Source organism: Arabidopsis thaliana, chromosome 3 (assembly GCF_000001735.4).
Source record: "Arabidopsis thaliana chromosome 3, partial sequence".
In the NCBI taxonomy this organism is placed as follows: domain Eukaryota; kingdom Viridiplantae; phylum Streptophyta; class Magnoliopsida; order Brassicales; family Brassicaceae; genus Arabidopsis; species Arabidopsis thaliana.
The window spans coordinates 14,245,769-14,261,769 of NC_003074.8; the positions used below are offsets into that span (position 1 = coordinate 14,245,769).

At 44.8% G+C, this 16,001-nt stretch overlaps 1 protein-coding gene and 4 pseudogenes across 5 annotated transcripts; 4 read left to right on the plus strand and 1 right to left on the minus strand.

Moving 5' to 3' along the window:
* Positions 1-898: 898 nt before the first annotated feature.
* AT3G42057 lies at positions 899-4,861 on the plus strand (annotated as a pseudogene; the record flags this gene model as incomplete). The annotated part of the gene is made up of 1 exon: positions 899-4,861.
* A 970-nt stretch (positions 4,862-5,831) lies between these two features.
* On the minus strand, positions 5,832-8,501 carry AT3G42060 (myosin heavy chain-like protein; the record flags this gene model as incomplete). Its single annotated transcript, NM_114073.1, has 7 exons — positions 5,832-6,180; positions 6,280-6,419; positions 6,487-7,046; positions 7,138-7,251; positions 7,332-7,785; positions 7,888-8,211; positions 8,304-8,501. 7 exons carry the CDS (start codon positions 8,499-8,501, stop codon positions 5,832-5,834), a joined length of 2,139 nt encoding a protein of 712 aa, NP_189792.1.
* A 1,389-nt stretch (positions 8,502-9,890) lies between these two features.
* AT3G42065 lies at positions 9,891-11,884 on the plus strand (annotated as a pseudogene; the record flags this gene model as incomplete). The annotated part of the gene is made up of 1 exon: positions 9,891-11,884.
* A 216-nt stretch (positions 11,885-12,100) lies between these two features.
* Positions 12,101-13,324, plus strand: AT3G42070 (annotated as a pseudogene; the record flags this gene model as incomplete). Its single annotated transcript has 5 exons — positions 12,101-12,172; positions 12,272-12,571; positions 12,694-12,766; positions 12,991-13,065; positions 13,152-13,324.
* A 1,501-nt stretch (positions 13,325-14,825) lies between these two features.
* Positions 14,826-15,399, plus strand: AT3G42080 (annotated as a pseudogene; the record flags this gene model as incomplete). The annotated part of the gene is made up of 2 exons: positions 14,826-15,222; positions 15,311-15,399.
* Between the last annotated feature and the right edge of the window lie 602 nt (positions 15,400-16,001).

The following is a 16,001-nucleotide window of genomic DNA, read 5'->3' on the forward strand; positions in this document are numbered from 1 at the left end:
CGTGCCGAGCAGGATCCCTCGCGCCGAATCTTGTTCACACCAGACACAGGAGGAGAAACAGATCATGTTCAGGTCGCACGACCTCCTGCCGCGCCTACCCCCCTCGCAGTAGCTCCAGCCGACGAAGCGACCGCAGCTGCAGCAGCAGCAGCAAAAGACGCCGCTCAAAGACGTACCACAGCAGCAGAACGAGGCACCCATTTAGATGACCTTGTTCAAACCATTCTTGATCGACTCGACGGACAGGAAGCACGAACTACCGAATGGATTGACGCCTTTGTGGCAGCTGTGGCAGCACCAGTCACTTCCCAGAGTCAGATCGAGCGGCTTCGACGCCGGAAAACGCACCTCCCAACCTCATGACGATCACGATGGACAGCAGTCTCCGCGAACCCCAGTCGCCGAGCGCTCAGAGACCCATCGCCGCAGACCAGCGTCAGTTATCGTAGGATTCATCGACGAGCATTCTCGCGGTAGCCCACAAGATGACCACAACCTACAGAACGACCACAATATGCGGAGCGGCCACAACATTTGAAGCGGTCACAACCTGCAGAGCGGCCACAACCTGCCGAGCGGTCACAACCTGCAGAACAAACACAACCAGTAGAGCGGCCACAACGTGCAAAACGGCCACAACCAGCAGAACGGCCACAACGAGTAGAGCGGCTCCAACCTGCGGAACGTGCACAACATGTTGCCTAACACCATCTATCCGCAGAGTAGTCATAATCTGAACGACCACGATCTCGCGAGAGGTAAAAATCTGCCAAGGGACCAGTATTTTCCGAATAACCAAACTCTCGAGTGCAGGCGAATCTTTTCGGATCGACCCATCGAAGTTGAAAACCGATCCCGCGATCTGGAACTTGCACGGTTGAACGCGGTAACAAGAGATATGTCTTCCAAAATAAATCGGGCCACCACCGCGGCCCCCGAGCTAGAGAGGGTGTTGGAAGAAACACAACGCTCGCCCTTCACGGCGCGTTTCTCGGTAGTACGCGTTCGTCATGTTAATAAAGTTAAGCTAATACCGTACAACGGTCTTACCGACCCCAAGATCTTCCTTAAATCAATGTGCATAGCCATCAATGGTGCACATTTTTTCTGCTAAAGAAAGTGATGCTAGAAGTTGCCAAATGTTCGTGGAAAACCTGACTGCAGACGCACTCAACTGGTTATCGCGAATCGAAGCCAATTCAATCGATAGCTACCGAAAACTTACATCTTTATTCCTGCAGCACCACTCGGTTTTCATGATTAAGGAGGCCACAAACGCCGACTTGTGGACCATGTCTCAGAAGGAAAGCGAACCACTTAGAAATGTCATTGAAAGATTCAAGAAGGTTGTCTCGAATATAGCCATAACTGACGATGCGGCTATCGGGGCTCTACGAAACGCGTTAAGTTTCGGATCACGGTTTCGAGAAGACCTAATCATTGCTCGACCATCAACTTTGGATGATGCCTTGCACCGTGCCAATCGATACATCGAAATCAAAAAAGAGACGGCCGCAATGGTGGAACGCCAACCTAAGACATCCACCCCAAAAGAGAAAGCTCGCGACGAACACTATGAACAGCGCTAGCACTATGATCGTGACTACGCTAGAAACGATAAGGGAAAGAAAGGCTCGGCATTCGCCATCAACAATCGAGACCAACAACAACCGCACAAACCTTGGAACAACTACTACCGCGACTCTGACGCGAAACGTTCTTATTGTGAATTTCACAAATTCGCCGGTCATTCCACCGACGACTGTCGGCAACTTCAACTTCTTCTACTTTCTAAGTTTAAGAACGACAGCATTGAAGTCGAACACGATCGACACTGCCTGAATTCTCACAGAGACAACGCTGACGGAGGTGATCTCAACGATCAACACAAACGCGATGATCGAGAACGTCTACAAAAGCCCGCCCGCATCGAGCAAGTTCGGGAAGATGAACAACTTCCAGGCCCTCCCAAGCGAAGCCGCAATGATGAAGACCTGTTCCTCGACGAACGATTCACATGATAATGGGCGGTCTAACGTCTTGTCGAGATTCTGTCCGTTCCATTAGAAATTATCTTCGCCAGGCGGAAGTACAACGCGACTTGATCGCCAGTAGCACACCTGCGGTTGACAATACTGAACCAATCACCTTCACAGAGGCTGATGCAGCTGGCCTAAGAGGACCGCATAACGATCCACTCGTCGTCGAACTCATAATCGATGAAAACAATGTCACCAAGGTTTTGATTGACACCGACAGCTCTGTAAATGTCGTCTTTAAAGATTTCCTCATACAGATGGAGGTCGATCTGCTCGCAACCGAACACAATGTTCAGCCGTTGACTGGATTTGATGGAGACACGGTGATGACAGTCGGTACGATCCTGCTCCCGGTTTACGTTGGAGGCACAATGCATTGTTTTAACTTTGCCGTCGTCGATAAGCCTATCGTTTACAATGTCATTGTGGGCACACCATGGCTGCATAAAATGAAGGCTGTCGCATCAACTTACCGTCAATGCGTAAAATTCACGACCATACGTGGAATCTACACTTTGCGTGGCGATCCTTTAACCGTGCGCACATATTTCATCGTTGAAAAGCAGCTTCGCAACGCAAGAGCTTTTGTTGTTACCGAAGCCACCTAGCCACGAGATGCTAGACTGGCTCCACGCACCGAATCCGTCATTCAGGTCAATATTGACACGACTGATCCCACTCGTTGTGTCGGTGTTGGCGTGGACCTCCCACTTTCCCTCAAAGAGGAACTAGTCAAGTTCCTTTGTGATAATGCAGCAATGTTCGCATGGACGATCGATGATATGCCTGGAATTGATCCTGACGTCACTTGCCACGATCTTAACGTCGACCCAACTTTCAAACCGATTAAACAGAAATGAAGAAAGCTTGATCACGACCGTACAACCGCGATAAATGAGGAAGTAGCAAAGTTACTTAACGCTGGTTCTATTGTCGAAGTTCGATATCCCGATTGGCTGAGCATTCCCGTTGTCATAGAAAAGAAGAACGGCAAGTGGCGAGTCTGCGTTGATTTTACTGATCTCAACAAAGCTTGTCCCAAAGACAGTTTTCCCCTCCCACGCATAGATCAACTCGTCGAGGCCAAGGCAGGCAACGAACTGCTCTCGTTCATGGATGCATTTTCTGGTTATAATCAAATACTTATGCATAAGAATGATCGAGAAAAGACTGCGTTTATTACCGAGCAAGGAACCTTTTGCTACAAAGTCATGCCATTTGGGTTGAAGAACGCCGGGGCAACGTATCAACGATTGGTTAATCGTATGTTCGAAAATCAATTTGACCGAACAATGGAGGTTTACATCGACGACATGCTCGTCAAGTTCACACAAGCCGCTGATCATATTGCTCACTTACGACAATGTTTTGAGGTGCTAAACAAATACAACATGAAGCTGAACCCGGCTAAATGCACGTTCGGTGTCACGTCAGGCGAGTTTCTAGGCTACCTTGTCACCCAACACGGCATCGAGGCCAATCCCAAACAAATCTCGGCCATCATTAATCTTCCCTCTCCAAGAAATACCCGTGAAGTTTAACGCCTCACTGGTCGTATTGCCGCATTAAACCGGTTTATTTCTCGATCAATTGACAAATGCCTCCCCTTTTACCAACTTTTGCGGAGCAACAAGCGTTTCGAATGGGACGATAAGTGCGACGAAGCTTTCAAACAGCTGAAAGACTATCTCTCATCCCCTCCGGTTCTGGCCAAACCCGACCAAGGTGAGACGTTATACCTCTATATCGCGATCTCTTCTTCAGCAGTTAGTGGGGTTCTCATAAAGGAGGACCGATGAGAGCAACGTCCTATCTTCTACGTAAGCAAGACCCTTGATGGTGCTGAACTTCTTTATCCCACGTTAGAAAAGCTGGCATATGTTGTTGTCATTTCGGCTCAAAAACTCTGACCTTATTTTCAGTCACACACTGTCAAAGTTCTCACGAATCAACCTCTACGGACGATCCTTCACAGTCCAAGCCAGTCCGGGAGATTAGCTAAATGGGCCGTTGAGTTAAGCGAGTTTGATATCGACTACAAGACTCGCACATGTGCTAAGTCCCAAGTCTTGGCGGATTTTCTCGTTGAACTCTCTCCCGAACTCGAACCCGGCATGCCTCCAATTGAAAAATGGACTTTACACGTAGACGGCGCGTCTTCAAAGCACGGCTCAGGTGTCGGAGTGCGCTTAGCCTCGCCAACCGGCGAAATACTCTAACAGTCATTTCGCCTTGCTTTCCCAGTATCGAACAACGAAGCTGAGTATGAAGCATTAATCGCTGATTTGCGCCTAGCTCACGGAATTGGAGTCAAACATATACAAGCATTTTGTGATTCACAACTCGTTGCTAATCAATTTAGCGGTGATTACGAAGCAAAGAACGACCGCATGGATGCATATCTCAAAATCGTCCGCGACCTCTCTCGGAATTTTGAACTCTTCGAACTCACCAAAATTCCTAGAAGTGATAATGCCCCAGCTGACGCATTAGCGACGCTCGCCTCTACTTCCGATCCCGATCTCCGCCGAATCATTCTTGTGGAGAGTATTGACAGCCCCAGTATTGACCTTCACTTAACTACTGTCACCCCAACTATTGAACTGTCGACGTTGCCGACTCCGTCGCATGCCGCCGTCGCCTGCCGCCGTCGCCAACAACACTACAGCCGCGTCGTCATCTTCGACTCCAAGTATTATCTTACTCGTTGTGGAACCTAACACAGAAGAATCAACGACACCAAGTGCGCCCGTCGTCCCTTTTGAAACAAATTGGATTGATGAAATACGGAATTACATTGTTGATGGGATCGTTCCAACAGATAAGTTGAGTTAAACGCAGGAAAGTTAGGCGCCCACTGGGAAGGACCCTATTTAATCTCCAAGATCGTCAAACCCGGCGTGTACGAACTCTTGACAATGGACGGTACCCAAATTCCCCGCTCGTGGAACTCTGCCAACCTGAAATGATACTACTATTAGGCGCAACCGCCAACAAAAAAAAAAAAAAAAAAAAATATGAACTATGAATGGCTTGATCCCTTTTTTAAGGGTACGTAGGCAGTCTTTCACAAGACCCAGCTATCTCAAAACAAAATATAAAAAAAAATTGAAATACTTTTTTTCTACAAGTATTTGCGAAATCATACCCTCGATGAGCTCTTTCGAACAAGCCCGTCTTATCGATCGCCTACCTCCCACATCGTTGTCCTGGCAAGACATACGATTTAAAACGCGTTCCACACGGATGCAGTGGTGAAATAATCCACAACTTTACTTGTGTAAAGAATAAAAGCCGAGTCCAGCCTCGCACAATAAGCTAGCAGGCGGAAGAACTAATAAGCCAAGTTCCGGCTTGCACGTTCTTGCCGACCTCAAGGCACCCACAGGATAAGCCGGACACCATAGTCGCACCTAAAAAGCACGACGAGTCCGCCTCGTCTACATATTTCACAACTCTACTTCTGTAAAGATTCAAAAGCCGAGCCTAGTCTTGCACACTATCTTTCATGCAACAAACATGTAGAATAAGCCAAGAGACGTTCTTGCATCGGAAAAATAATATCAAAGCCGAAGTTGCATAACCGAGATAACAAGAAAAAAACAATAGCAAATCATAATAACCATCAAGTTATGAAATCTAAAGAAAACAACCATAGTTTGCAACAAAGACCCAACAGAGGGTCGAACATACCGAATACCGGTCCAACAAGCCACAAATGGCTTAAAAGGCTGGACAAAGTCTACAACACCGAAAGAAAGAAAAATTACAAAAGCCCGAAGCAAACTGCGATCATATCACACAGCGGTGTCGCCGTCCCCATCTCTCGGCGGCGCCTGGAAGGGGTCGAGGTCGTTTGCAAGAATCTCTGGAACCACGATCGCATCGACCTTTAGACTGCCAAATCGGACGACCCTTGGCTAATATCTTCATCCTAGACTCGGGAATGGCAGTCCCTTTGGCAATCATCGTCTCGAGACATTCTTGAACTCCCTTCACCTGACAAAGCGTGTATTTTCGGACACTGTAAGCTCGCAATCCGATAATATGGTTCCTCAATCTTTCGATACGAGCATGACTATCCTCGATTTCAGTCACCACCTTGCGACGCTCTACCGCTACAGCATCCTCGCGAGATTTCCTAAGTCACGCTACTTTGGACTCAAGTTTTGCCTTCGCAACCTTAAGGGCATCCTTTAGCGACTTAACCTCTAGCTCGAAGCCGCTAGCGTTTCCTTACTCATAATGCCTATCCGCTCTAGACGTTGCAAGAGATTTTCTCGCAGTCTCCAAAGCAACTTTGAGCAAATCTCTCTCCCTCATGACTTCCCTCACCTTTTTCTCATAAAAACCGACCATACGGTTTGTCTGGCTCATCTCCTGCAATATAGACAATGTCAAAACCCGATAAAACTTGAGAATAAAAGAGAAGGGGAAGATTACAAACCTGAAACTTTTGACGACATACATCGCGGTAGAGATCTGGCGCGAGAAGAGTTTCAACCTGCGGAAACTCAGAGAAATCGCCACGGACATTCCTCCCAAGCTCTGCGCATGCGCTCCCGTCATTGTGGAACATATGGTCCCTTGCGTCATAGTTGAAGGAGAATGAGTGATCAACCCCTTCCACGGCGTTTCGAATAGGCGTTCCGTGCCTAGGGGGTTTACCGACATTAGATGGTCCAGTCTCAGGGCTACGACGCGAAGAATCCCTCTTTCTCGATCGACTACCACCGACGGAAGGAAAAGGAACGCTTCCCGTCGTTTCCTTCAAAACTTTCTTCCCAGCACGAGCAGCAGCAACCTCTGTTCCTCTATCCTTATTTGGAACTTCCGGCTTGACGACACACACGTCAACCGTATCAGTCGCCTCAGCTGAACCTTCATGAATAGGCTCATCAATAGGCACCTGCGGCTCATCTTCACAAACGAGCTCTTCATCATCATCAAATTGATCGGTATAACGCGGAAGTTCACAGCTACCCATCCTCAGGCACGACGGAGAACCTACATGATATCTTGGCAATATGAGAAAAATGAAAGCAAAGTTGACGCCAAAAACAAACGAGAGATTGACAACCAAGTGCAGATGCCTCACAGTCAATAAAATGTTCGAGCATGTGTGGCCACGATAAAGCACTCCTCTTGCACAAAAGACTAAGATTCGAAAGAAAGGTATTGTCGGAAGACGCTTCATGACGTGGAACGAACCCTGCAAACCCACAACAAAAAAAATCATAAGTAAACAGTGGAAAGGCAAACCTCGTCGAACCCGGACCAACTAAGAACTACCAGGATTAAAGTTCCATATGTTAACACACGACAAATTAGTGTCGTCAACAGAGACATCACTTAGTTTCGCGAAGAAGAAACACTTCCTCCAGTCACGAACCCTACTCGTTTCACCGTAGAAAATCTTAAAACCCCGTCTCGAATTCGCACAAACCATGCTTCGGTTCTTAACTCCAATCGAAAAACTAGTGACCTCTTCAAAAAGATCAAGGTCCACAACCAAACGCTCCTCAGCCGCCAAAATCACAAGGCCAATCGCGTTCCGGATGCTAGCTACCGATAGCTGCGAAAACGCGATATTCCGCCGACTACAGTAGCTCGTGAGAAATTCTGGAAGTGGAAACCAGAGCCCGCCCTCCGTAAAGTAGGACTCAAAAAGGCATATGTATCCTTCGGGACAATCCGAAGGACGTTGATGTGGTTCCGGTATAAGAGCCTCCACGCCTTCGGGCGCCTGACAGAACTTGAACACGACCGTCAACGAATCCTTAGTAGAAAACGATTTCCCATGCTCGTAAGGAAATCAAGTCTCGCCAGAACTCCATTCGGGCGCTACTTGATTTTTGTTTGCACGACGCCCACAAAACTGAGAAGTCGCTCTTGAAGCACTCAGACCCATAATGAGAGATCTTGACTCACTCCGCGCGTTCTCTCTAGCGTCGACCTCGAAAACTTTTCCACGGCCATGTCTCGGTTGACTGGGACCCTGCCTAAGTTCTGCATTCTCAGGGACGAACAAACCGTTGAGATCTCGAAACTCTTCCTCTGTCAAAACTGGCAAAGCATCTCCAGCTCCCGACTGTCCCAACCAAGCATCTCGAATCTCGCCAGGGCCATCTAACCCAAAATCACAAGGCCATCCGCGGTTCAGCGTCCACGACTGCGCAACCATAAATCATCACTAACGCTCGGCTCGATAATATAAGTTCTGCAGTTTGCCAAATTTGACCGCACCATAAGTTACGATTGAACGCTCGGCTCGGCACAACAAGCTTTACAATTCAGATCGCGAATAAACACTTGGTCCGGCACGAAAAATCTCACGGTTCGGTGACCATGACCCCGCAACCATGGAGCATGAACAAACGCTCGGCTCGACACAACAAAGCCCCGCGGTTCGGCGACCACGACCACGCAACCCCGGTTCGACGACCATGACCCCGCAACCATGTAGCGCGAACAAACGCTCGGCTCGACACAACAAAGCCCCGCGGTTCGGCGGCCACGACCACGCAACCCCGGTGCGATAACTCCACGACCATCCAACAAAAAAACAACAATAACAAAGACACTAAGAGAGAGAGAGAGAGAGAGAGAGAGAGAGAGAGAGAGAGAGAGAGAGAGAGAGAGAGAGAGAGAGAGAGAGAGAGAGAGAGAGAGAGAGATGGTTTCTTACCTTAGAAGAGAAGAAGTGAAGAAAAGTGAAGAGTGAAGAGAAGGAAGCATATTTATAGGAAGAGAACTGGCACGATTACTGAGGCAGACTTTTTGACCTAATTTTCTATGTGTTGCACAGACATTCCGTCTCGAAAAACGTGTTCAAGCGGTTATTCTCCAGTAAAGCTCCAGCAAGTCTAGAAAAGCGTGTCGAAGATACCGTTTACCCGAAACGGGCCCGATTTATCTCGAAAACGTGTCGAAGCCACGATTCACACATGCATGTTTTCGATTCGCCTTGAAAAACATGACAAAGTTACTGTTCACCCGCAACGGGTCTGCTTTGTCTCGAAAAACGTGTCGAAGCCACGATTCACACGGACATGTTTCGATTCGCCTCGAAAAACGTGCCAAAGTTACTGTTCACCCGAAACGGGCCCGGTTTGTCTCGAAAAACGTGTCGAAGCCACGATTCATTCAAACATGTTTCGGTTCGCCTCAAAAAACGTGCCGAAGTTAATGTTCACCCGCAACAGGTCCGGTTTGTCTCGAAAAACGTGCCAGAATCACTCAAACCATTTTCTGTCATGTGCCTAACTAATATATCCAAATTCTTGAGATACGCCCGTCAAGCTTAAAAAGACTCTCGCACAACGGACTAAGGGGGGGGGGCTTATTGTTGGACATGGGCCTTGCCCCTTCAATGTTAGGAGGCCCAAAACAGATATCAATAAAGAAGAGGCCCTTTTGCCATTAAAAAGGCCCATTAGGTCGAGAAGGGCAAAATCATAATTTGCAGAGGAGACAAAAGGGAATTTAAGGTTCAGATTCCCTATAAATAGAGAGAAACACGATTGGGAGCAGGATCCGATCCAGAGGTTATTAGCTGAGAGACAAAGAGAATTGTTGCCTTACCCGAAATCGTTGCCTAGCCCGACCTCGTCGCCTAGCCCGAAATCGGTGCCTAGCCCGACCTCGTCGCCTAGCCCAAAATCGGTGCCTCTCCCATTTCTATACTTTGTCTTTCTACTTTTACGATTAAGTTCTCCGCTCGGCAGGATAGTCTATAACCGCCGAGACAAAACTAGTTTGCTGTAATCTCTCGATCTTTGTTATCGTTAATAAAAAGGACCAGTTCCGTTCACCCCCCAAAATCTCGTATATTATTATTGTTGCATCCCCAGTACAAACAGTCATGATGCCTTTCAGCAGATAAAGCAAGCCTTGATCAGCGCACCAATTGTTCAACCACCAGATTGGGATCTACCTTTTGAGGTAATATGTGATGCGAGTGATTTTGCAGTTAGGGCTGTTCTAGGACAGAGGAAAGATAAGAAACTTCATGCCATCTACTATGCAAGTAGAACACTTGATGATGCTCAAAGGAATTATGCAACTACAGAGAAGGAGTTGTTAGCTGTGGTGTTTGCTTTCGAGAAGTTCCGATCTTATCTTGTTGGATCCAAGGTTATTGTTTACATAGATCATGCTGCCTTGAAGTATTTGATGCAAAAGAAAGATGCTAAGCCAAGACTTTTGAGATGGATTTTGCTTCTTCAGGAATTTGACATCGAGGTAAGAGATAAGAAAGGAGTTGAGAATGGTGTAGCAGATCATTTGTCACGCATTAGGATCGATGATGATGTCCATATTAATGATTTCTTGCTTGAGGAGAACATATACATGATTGATATAGTTGTAGAAGATTACTACAAATGTGATAAGTTGCAGAATCGAGCTTCAGTGTCGATCGACACCCTTTCTATGTCGATTGACACTCACTTTTCAGAGGAAGTTGTTATTCGTAGTTGCGCGATGGTGTCGATCGGCACCACTGAAATTGTCGATCGACACCCTCTTGATAATACAAGAAATTGGTCACCAACTGAGAATTGCGCCACCACAACGGTCGAGAAGGACTACCCATGGTATGGTGACATTGTTAATTACCTAGCTGCAGATGTGGAGCCGGATAATTTTACAGATTACAACAAGAAGAGATTCCTAAGAGAGATTAGGCGATATTATTGGGATGAACCTTATCTCTATAAGCATTGTTCTGATGGAGTTTATAGGAGATGCATTGCTGCAACAGAGGTTCCTGATATACTATCGCATTGTCACAGCTCTAACTATGGACGACATTTTGCAACCTTCAATACAGTATCCATAGTTCTTCAAGCAGGCTTTTGATGGCCTATAATGTCTTGGGATGCTCAGAAGTTCATATCGCAGTGTGATCCTTTTCAGAGAAGGGGAAAGATCAGCAAGCGTACTGAGATGCCTTAGAAATTTATCCTCGAAGTGGAAGTCTTCGATTGTTGGGGTATAGATTTCATGGGACCCTTCCCACCTTCCAACAAGAGTCTCTACATCCTAGTAGCTGTCGATTATGTCTCCAAGTGAGTAGAGGCTATAGCTAGCCCAAAGAATGATTTAACAGTTGTCATAAAACTTTTTAAGTCTATCATCTTCCCTCGTCTTCGAGTGTCAGGCATTGTTATCAGTAACAGGGGTAAGCATTTAAATAACAAGATTCTTGCAAAATTGCTTATTCAGTATGGAGTTCAACATCAAGTTGCTACTCCCTACCATCCACAAACGAGCGGACAGGTTGAGGTTTCCAACAGGCAGATTAAAGAGATTCTTGAGAAGATAGTGGGAAAATCGAAAAAAGAGTGGTCCTATAAGTTAGATGATGCACTATGGGCTTACAGAACAGCTTTCAAAACTCCACTTGGGACCACACATTTTCATCTTCTCTACGGTAAAGCTTGTCATCTTCCAGTGGAATTAGAGCACAAAGCATCTTGGGTAGTCAAGATGATGAATTTCGACATCAAATCAGCTGGAGAAAGGAGACATATACAGTTGAATGAGCTTGATGAGATACGAATTCATGCATATGACAACTCAAAGGCTCTACAAGGAATGCACAAAGGCTTACCACGACAAGAAGATCCTCACTCGAACCTTTGAGCCTAATGACCAGGTACTTCTTTATGATTCTAGATTGACATTGTTTCATGGAAAATTGTCTTCTCGTTGGTCAGGTCCCTACATAGTCCATTCGGTTAGGCCATATGGAACCATCATTTTTACAGATAACAATGGAAGATCATTTGATGTGAATGGACAGAGAGTCAAACACTATTGGGCTGAAGCCGAGATTCCAGTAGAAAAGCCTTTGGATCTTCAAGACCCACCTGTTGATTAAGCAATTGCAAAGTCAAGCTATTGACTATAAACAAGCGCTTAGTGGGAGGCAACCCACTAGTAAGTATTCCTCTTTTTCATTATTTCATTCATTTGAGTTTAACTTAGGATTTTTGTTTTTATAGAATTTTATTCAGATTAGAAAGAAAAATAAAAAAGGGTGTCAACCAAACGCGATGGTGTTGATCGACACCATCCGAGTGTCGATCGACACCATCCGAGTGTCGATCGACACCATTATTTTCCATGTAAGTCGACATAACCTAAACTTCATCTTCTTCATTTCATTTTTCTTCCAAACCGCCGTTTTCACTCAAATCTCTCTAAATTCTTCGATTTGTAGGCAGTACGATTTGTATCATGAGCTAGTTAGACAATTCATGGCTTTTGTTAGGGTCTACTATGTGAATGACAGGAAACGCAATGCTCAGGAAGGAGCTCTTATCTTCTTCATCCTCAGTGTCAGATACAGTCTACCACTCAGAGTATTGTGCGACATTTATGGCTTTGACAATGATCTCACTGGAGTTTCGTTGCTTGGACAGTTTAAAGATGCTCAGATTTTCTGGAGCAGGTTTGGCAATGGAATTTATGATTCCAAGGACGCAGTACACTCAGAGATTCGTCACCCTGTTCTGCGATATTTGGTTAGGCTGATTAACAGCACACTCTTGTGCAAGATGGAACCTTGCAAGATGAGACTTTATGTGTTGTTGTTACTTTATCATGCTGTTCATGATTTCTTCCAGATAGCTTGGGATTTGAGGAGGTTGACCGCAATGTCAACTTTGGCTCTGTGTTTGCTCATCACTTGGTCTCTCTCAAGACCAAGCCCTTTACAGGTAAAGAGAAGAAATATGAGAGAGTTTGCAGTTTTCTCACTCCTATATTTCAGCACTTTCACATCAACTTTGAGGGAGAGGAGGTCAACACAACGATATTCACTATGGATGAGACTTATCTGAAGAACTCTCACTGGCTGAAAGGCAACTTACTTTGGTGCTTCAGAGATGATACATGGCACCATATGATTCAGTTACCTTGCCATGCGCTTACAGAATTACAGGAGAGCATGAGGAGCTTGGTTTTCATCCCGATCCTTCCCTTCTGCATTCCGCGCCACGCACCATGAAACATAGAGGTTCAGCTTCAGGATCCGCACCTACACAGACTGAGGATGAGTTCATTGACCTGCTGGGGGTACTCGAGGTGGCTCTTCCTCTTCAGCTCTCCCATATCAGGTGCCTTCTCCTCCTCCTATCCCGATGGAGCCACATGTCTTTCAGAAGTACGTCGTCGACAGCTTCAAGAGCGTCTGGAACGCCATAGCTACACTATCTCGCTGCGGATGTGTTGCTCCCACTCGTCGCCGTCGTCACTCTCCCGCACTCGGAGCATGAAGATTAGCCATCCTCCCTATCTTGCTTTGTTTTCTAACTTTGTTTTTGTTTTATTTCAACCTATTTGTTATTTGTTTTGGAACTTGTTGCACTTATTTTCTTATGCTTTGTTGAAACTATTGATGTATGATTTAGTGATTTAACAGTCTAACTGGAGGATCCATTTGAAAACACTAACCCAAGCTCTACAACATTGAGCTGAATTCGCAAAGCTGTGCAAACGACCAGAGTGTCGATCGACACCACCGTGGTATCGATCGACAACACTCTCAGGTGGCAACTCACGTTTCTCTAACTTTTAACTTTTGACTATTTTTCTTTCGATTCCCTAGCTTAATAACTTTGAGGACAATGTTATTTTAGTTTGGGGGAGTCAGTTACTAAATTCATCTTTTCTTTTCTTATGAGTCAGTTGTGTCATTCTTACTTAGATAGTTGTTTTATTAAGTCAAAACTTTTGTCTGAAATTATGATCTATCTCTCGAGTTTATTGTCTGGATTGCTTAAGTACTGTAGATTCAAATCAATCCGACTAATGGAAAATCCAGAAAGCCAACCAACAAACTTAAGGACGTCCATTCCCAACATAATCCACAAAGGTTGGAGGTAATCTCACTGCTCTTCCTTTTACCTCATCAAAACGGTTAGTGTTCATGGGACTTGGCTCTTTGTTCATACCTGATAAGTCGACCAATGTGATAAAAAAAATGTGTTCCTCTCCCCTTATTAAAAAAAAAGAAAAAGAAAATATATACATGAGAGATTGATAGGATTTTCAGACAGTGTATAGGGGTAGGAATCTTTCCTATGACCCCATTATTATACATTGTTTGAAATGATCAATTACAAAGGTTGGAAAAATGCCAAGGGTGTCAATCCAGTATGCGAGTTCCCTTTTCTTTACTCTCTAAAAAGAATAAGTCTGGGAGAGAGAAAGAATACCAAAAAATAAAAAGAAAATGAATGGTCGATTTGTTATGGTATAGTACAGGAATGAGTCTGGAAGGTTCTTAAACATTAACTTGATTGATGAGACCCAACAATGATAACCTAGTGGATATAGTTGAGTGCTTTGGTATGGAATCTAGGATGTAGTGTGGGCTAGTGGAAAATTATATGGTGGTCAGGATTTGACTAGAACTCTTTAGTGCATGGATTTGGTTTGTATGCTCAGGGTAATAAGCTAGAGAGATTGGGAGTTTCTACATTTTTCAAACCTCTTTCACAGATTCAATCTTTTGTTTTGCTTGAGGGCAAACAAAGGCGAACCCCACCAATATTTAACTATACTTCTCAACTCCGCAAGCTGAAGAGAACTTTTGGCCATCAGAAGAAAACCTTAAAAGGTTTAGCTCAGACTGAAGATCCTACAGAAGATGACTGGTATGAGATGAGAAAAAAATTTAAATGGCAAAGCAGAGTCATAGAGGGGTTATCTTCAAGGGTGATGAAGCTGAAAGATCAACTTTGAGATTTTGAAAAAAGAGTTAATAAGTATTCGATGGGCATTGATCTAGAGAAGATGGAAACTGCACTAGCTATCAAAGAGAACAATGATTTCACAACAGAATGGTTTACACCAGAAGATGAGAAAGGAGTTCATTTAGAGGAAAAAAGCTTAGAGAGTAAGTTGTTGAGTGAGGAGGAAATCCCTATTCTTACTTATTCTCCAGAAGTGCATAAACAACCAACCAACCCCTCTACTGAAGAAGAACACTTGATTTTTGACTCTGTTGCTAAAGAACTCTTGGAGTTCTGGACTGGATACAAAGCTCAGGAAAATACCATTGGAAAGTTAACTCATAAGATGGAAGAGTTAAACAACACCATTCTGGAACTTCAAGAAATGGTTAAAGGTAACCCAAGTTTTGAAATTGAGGATTGGTCAAAAGAGCCTGGTTGAGAAGAAGATGACTACTATACTGATCAGAAAGAAGCTTATTTTGAAGAGAAATCAAATGAGCACTCATCCTACCATATGTCAAGGCACTGAAAATTCAACCACTAAAGATGAGGACTTCTCATCTCCTCTCTTCAACCTTTTTGTGACTAAGCTCTGTAAGAGTCAAGCTTAGTGACTTAAAACAAGCTCACTTGGGAGGAAGTCTCATGTCTATCCGTATATATAACTTTCTACTTTCCTTGTTATTTTTGATGTTTTTGTTTAAGTGTTTCAGGTTTATTTCATTGACCTTTATAGAGTCAATGATCGAATAAATTCAAACCAAGTCAAGAATCATCTCAACCGTTGATCGAGTAAAACGAGGAGGAGTATTATAAGCCGTTGGATTGATTGACCAAATGAGAGAAATGATCCTCACTGTTTGATCGAGTGTTCAAAAGCAAAGAACTCTCCATCGTTTGATCGAGTATTGCGCATTTCAAGAGGATGCTCGACCATTTACTCGAGCTTGAATTATTTGGAGACCAAGGCATAAGTCGCGTGACCCCACTTGTTCCCCCAACACTCCATTACTTGATGGACAAAACAATTACCCATACCCTCACTGTTTCCAACTCGCTCTTCTATCCCTTCCAAAAGAAACCAAAGACCATCCTCCTCCACCCATTGAAATCGCCAAACCATCTTTGAAATTCTCTCTTTCATCATCTCATTTTTTGCAAATCCTCTATCTCTCATCAATCATCGAAATCTTCATTGCAAACTCTCCCTTTC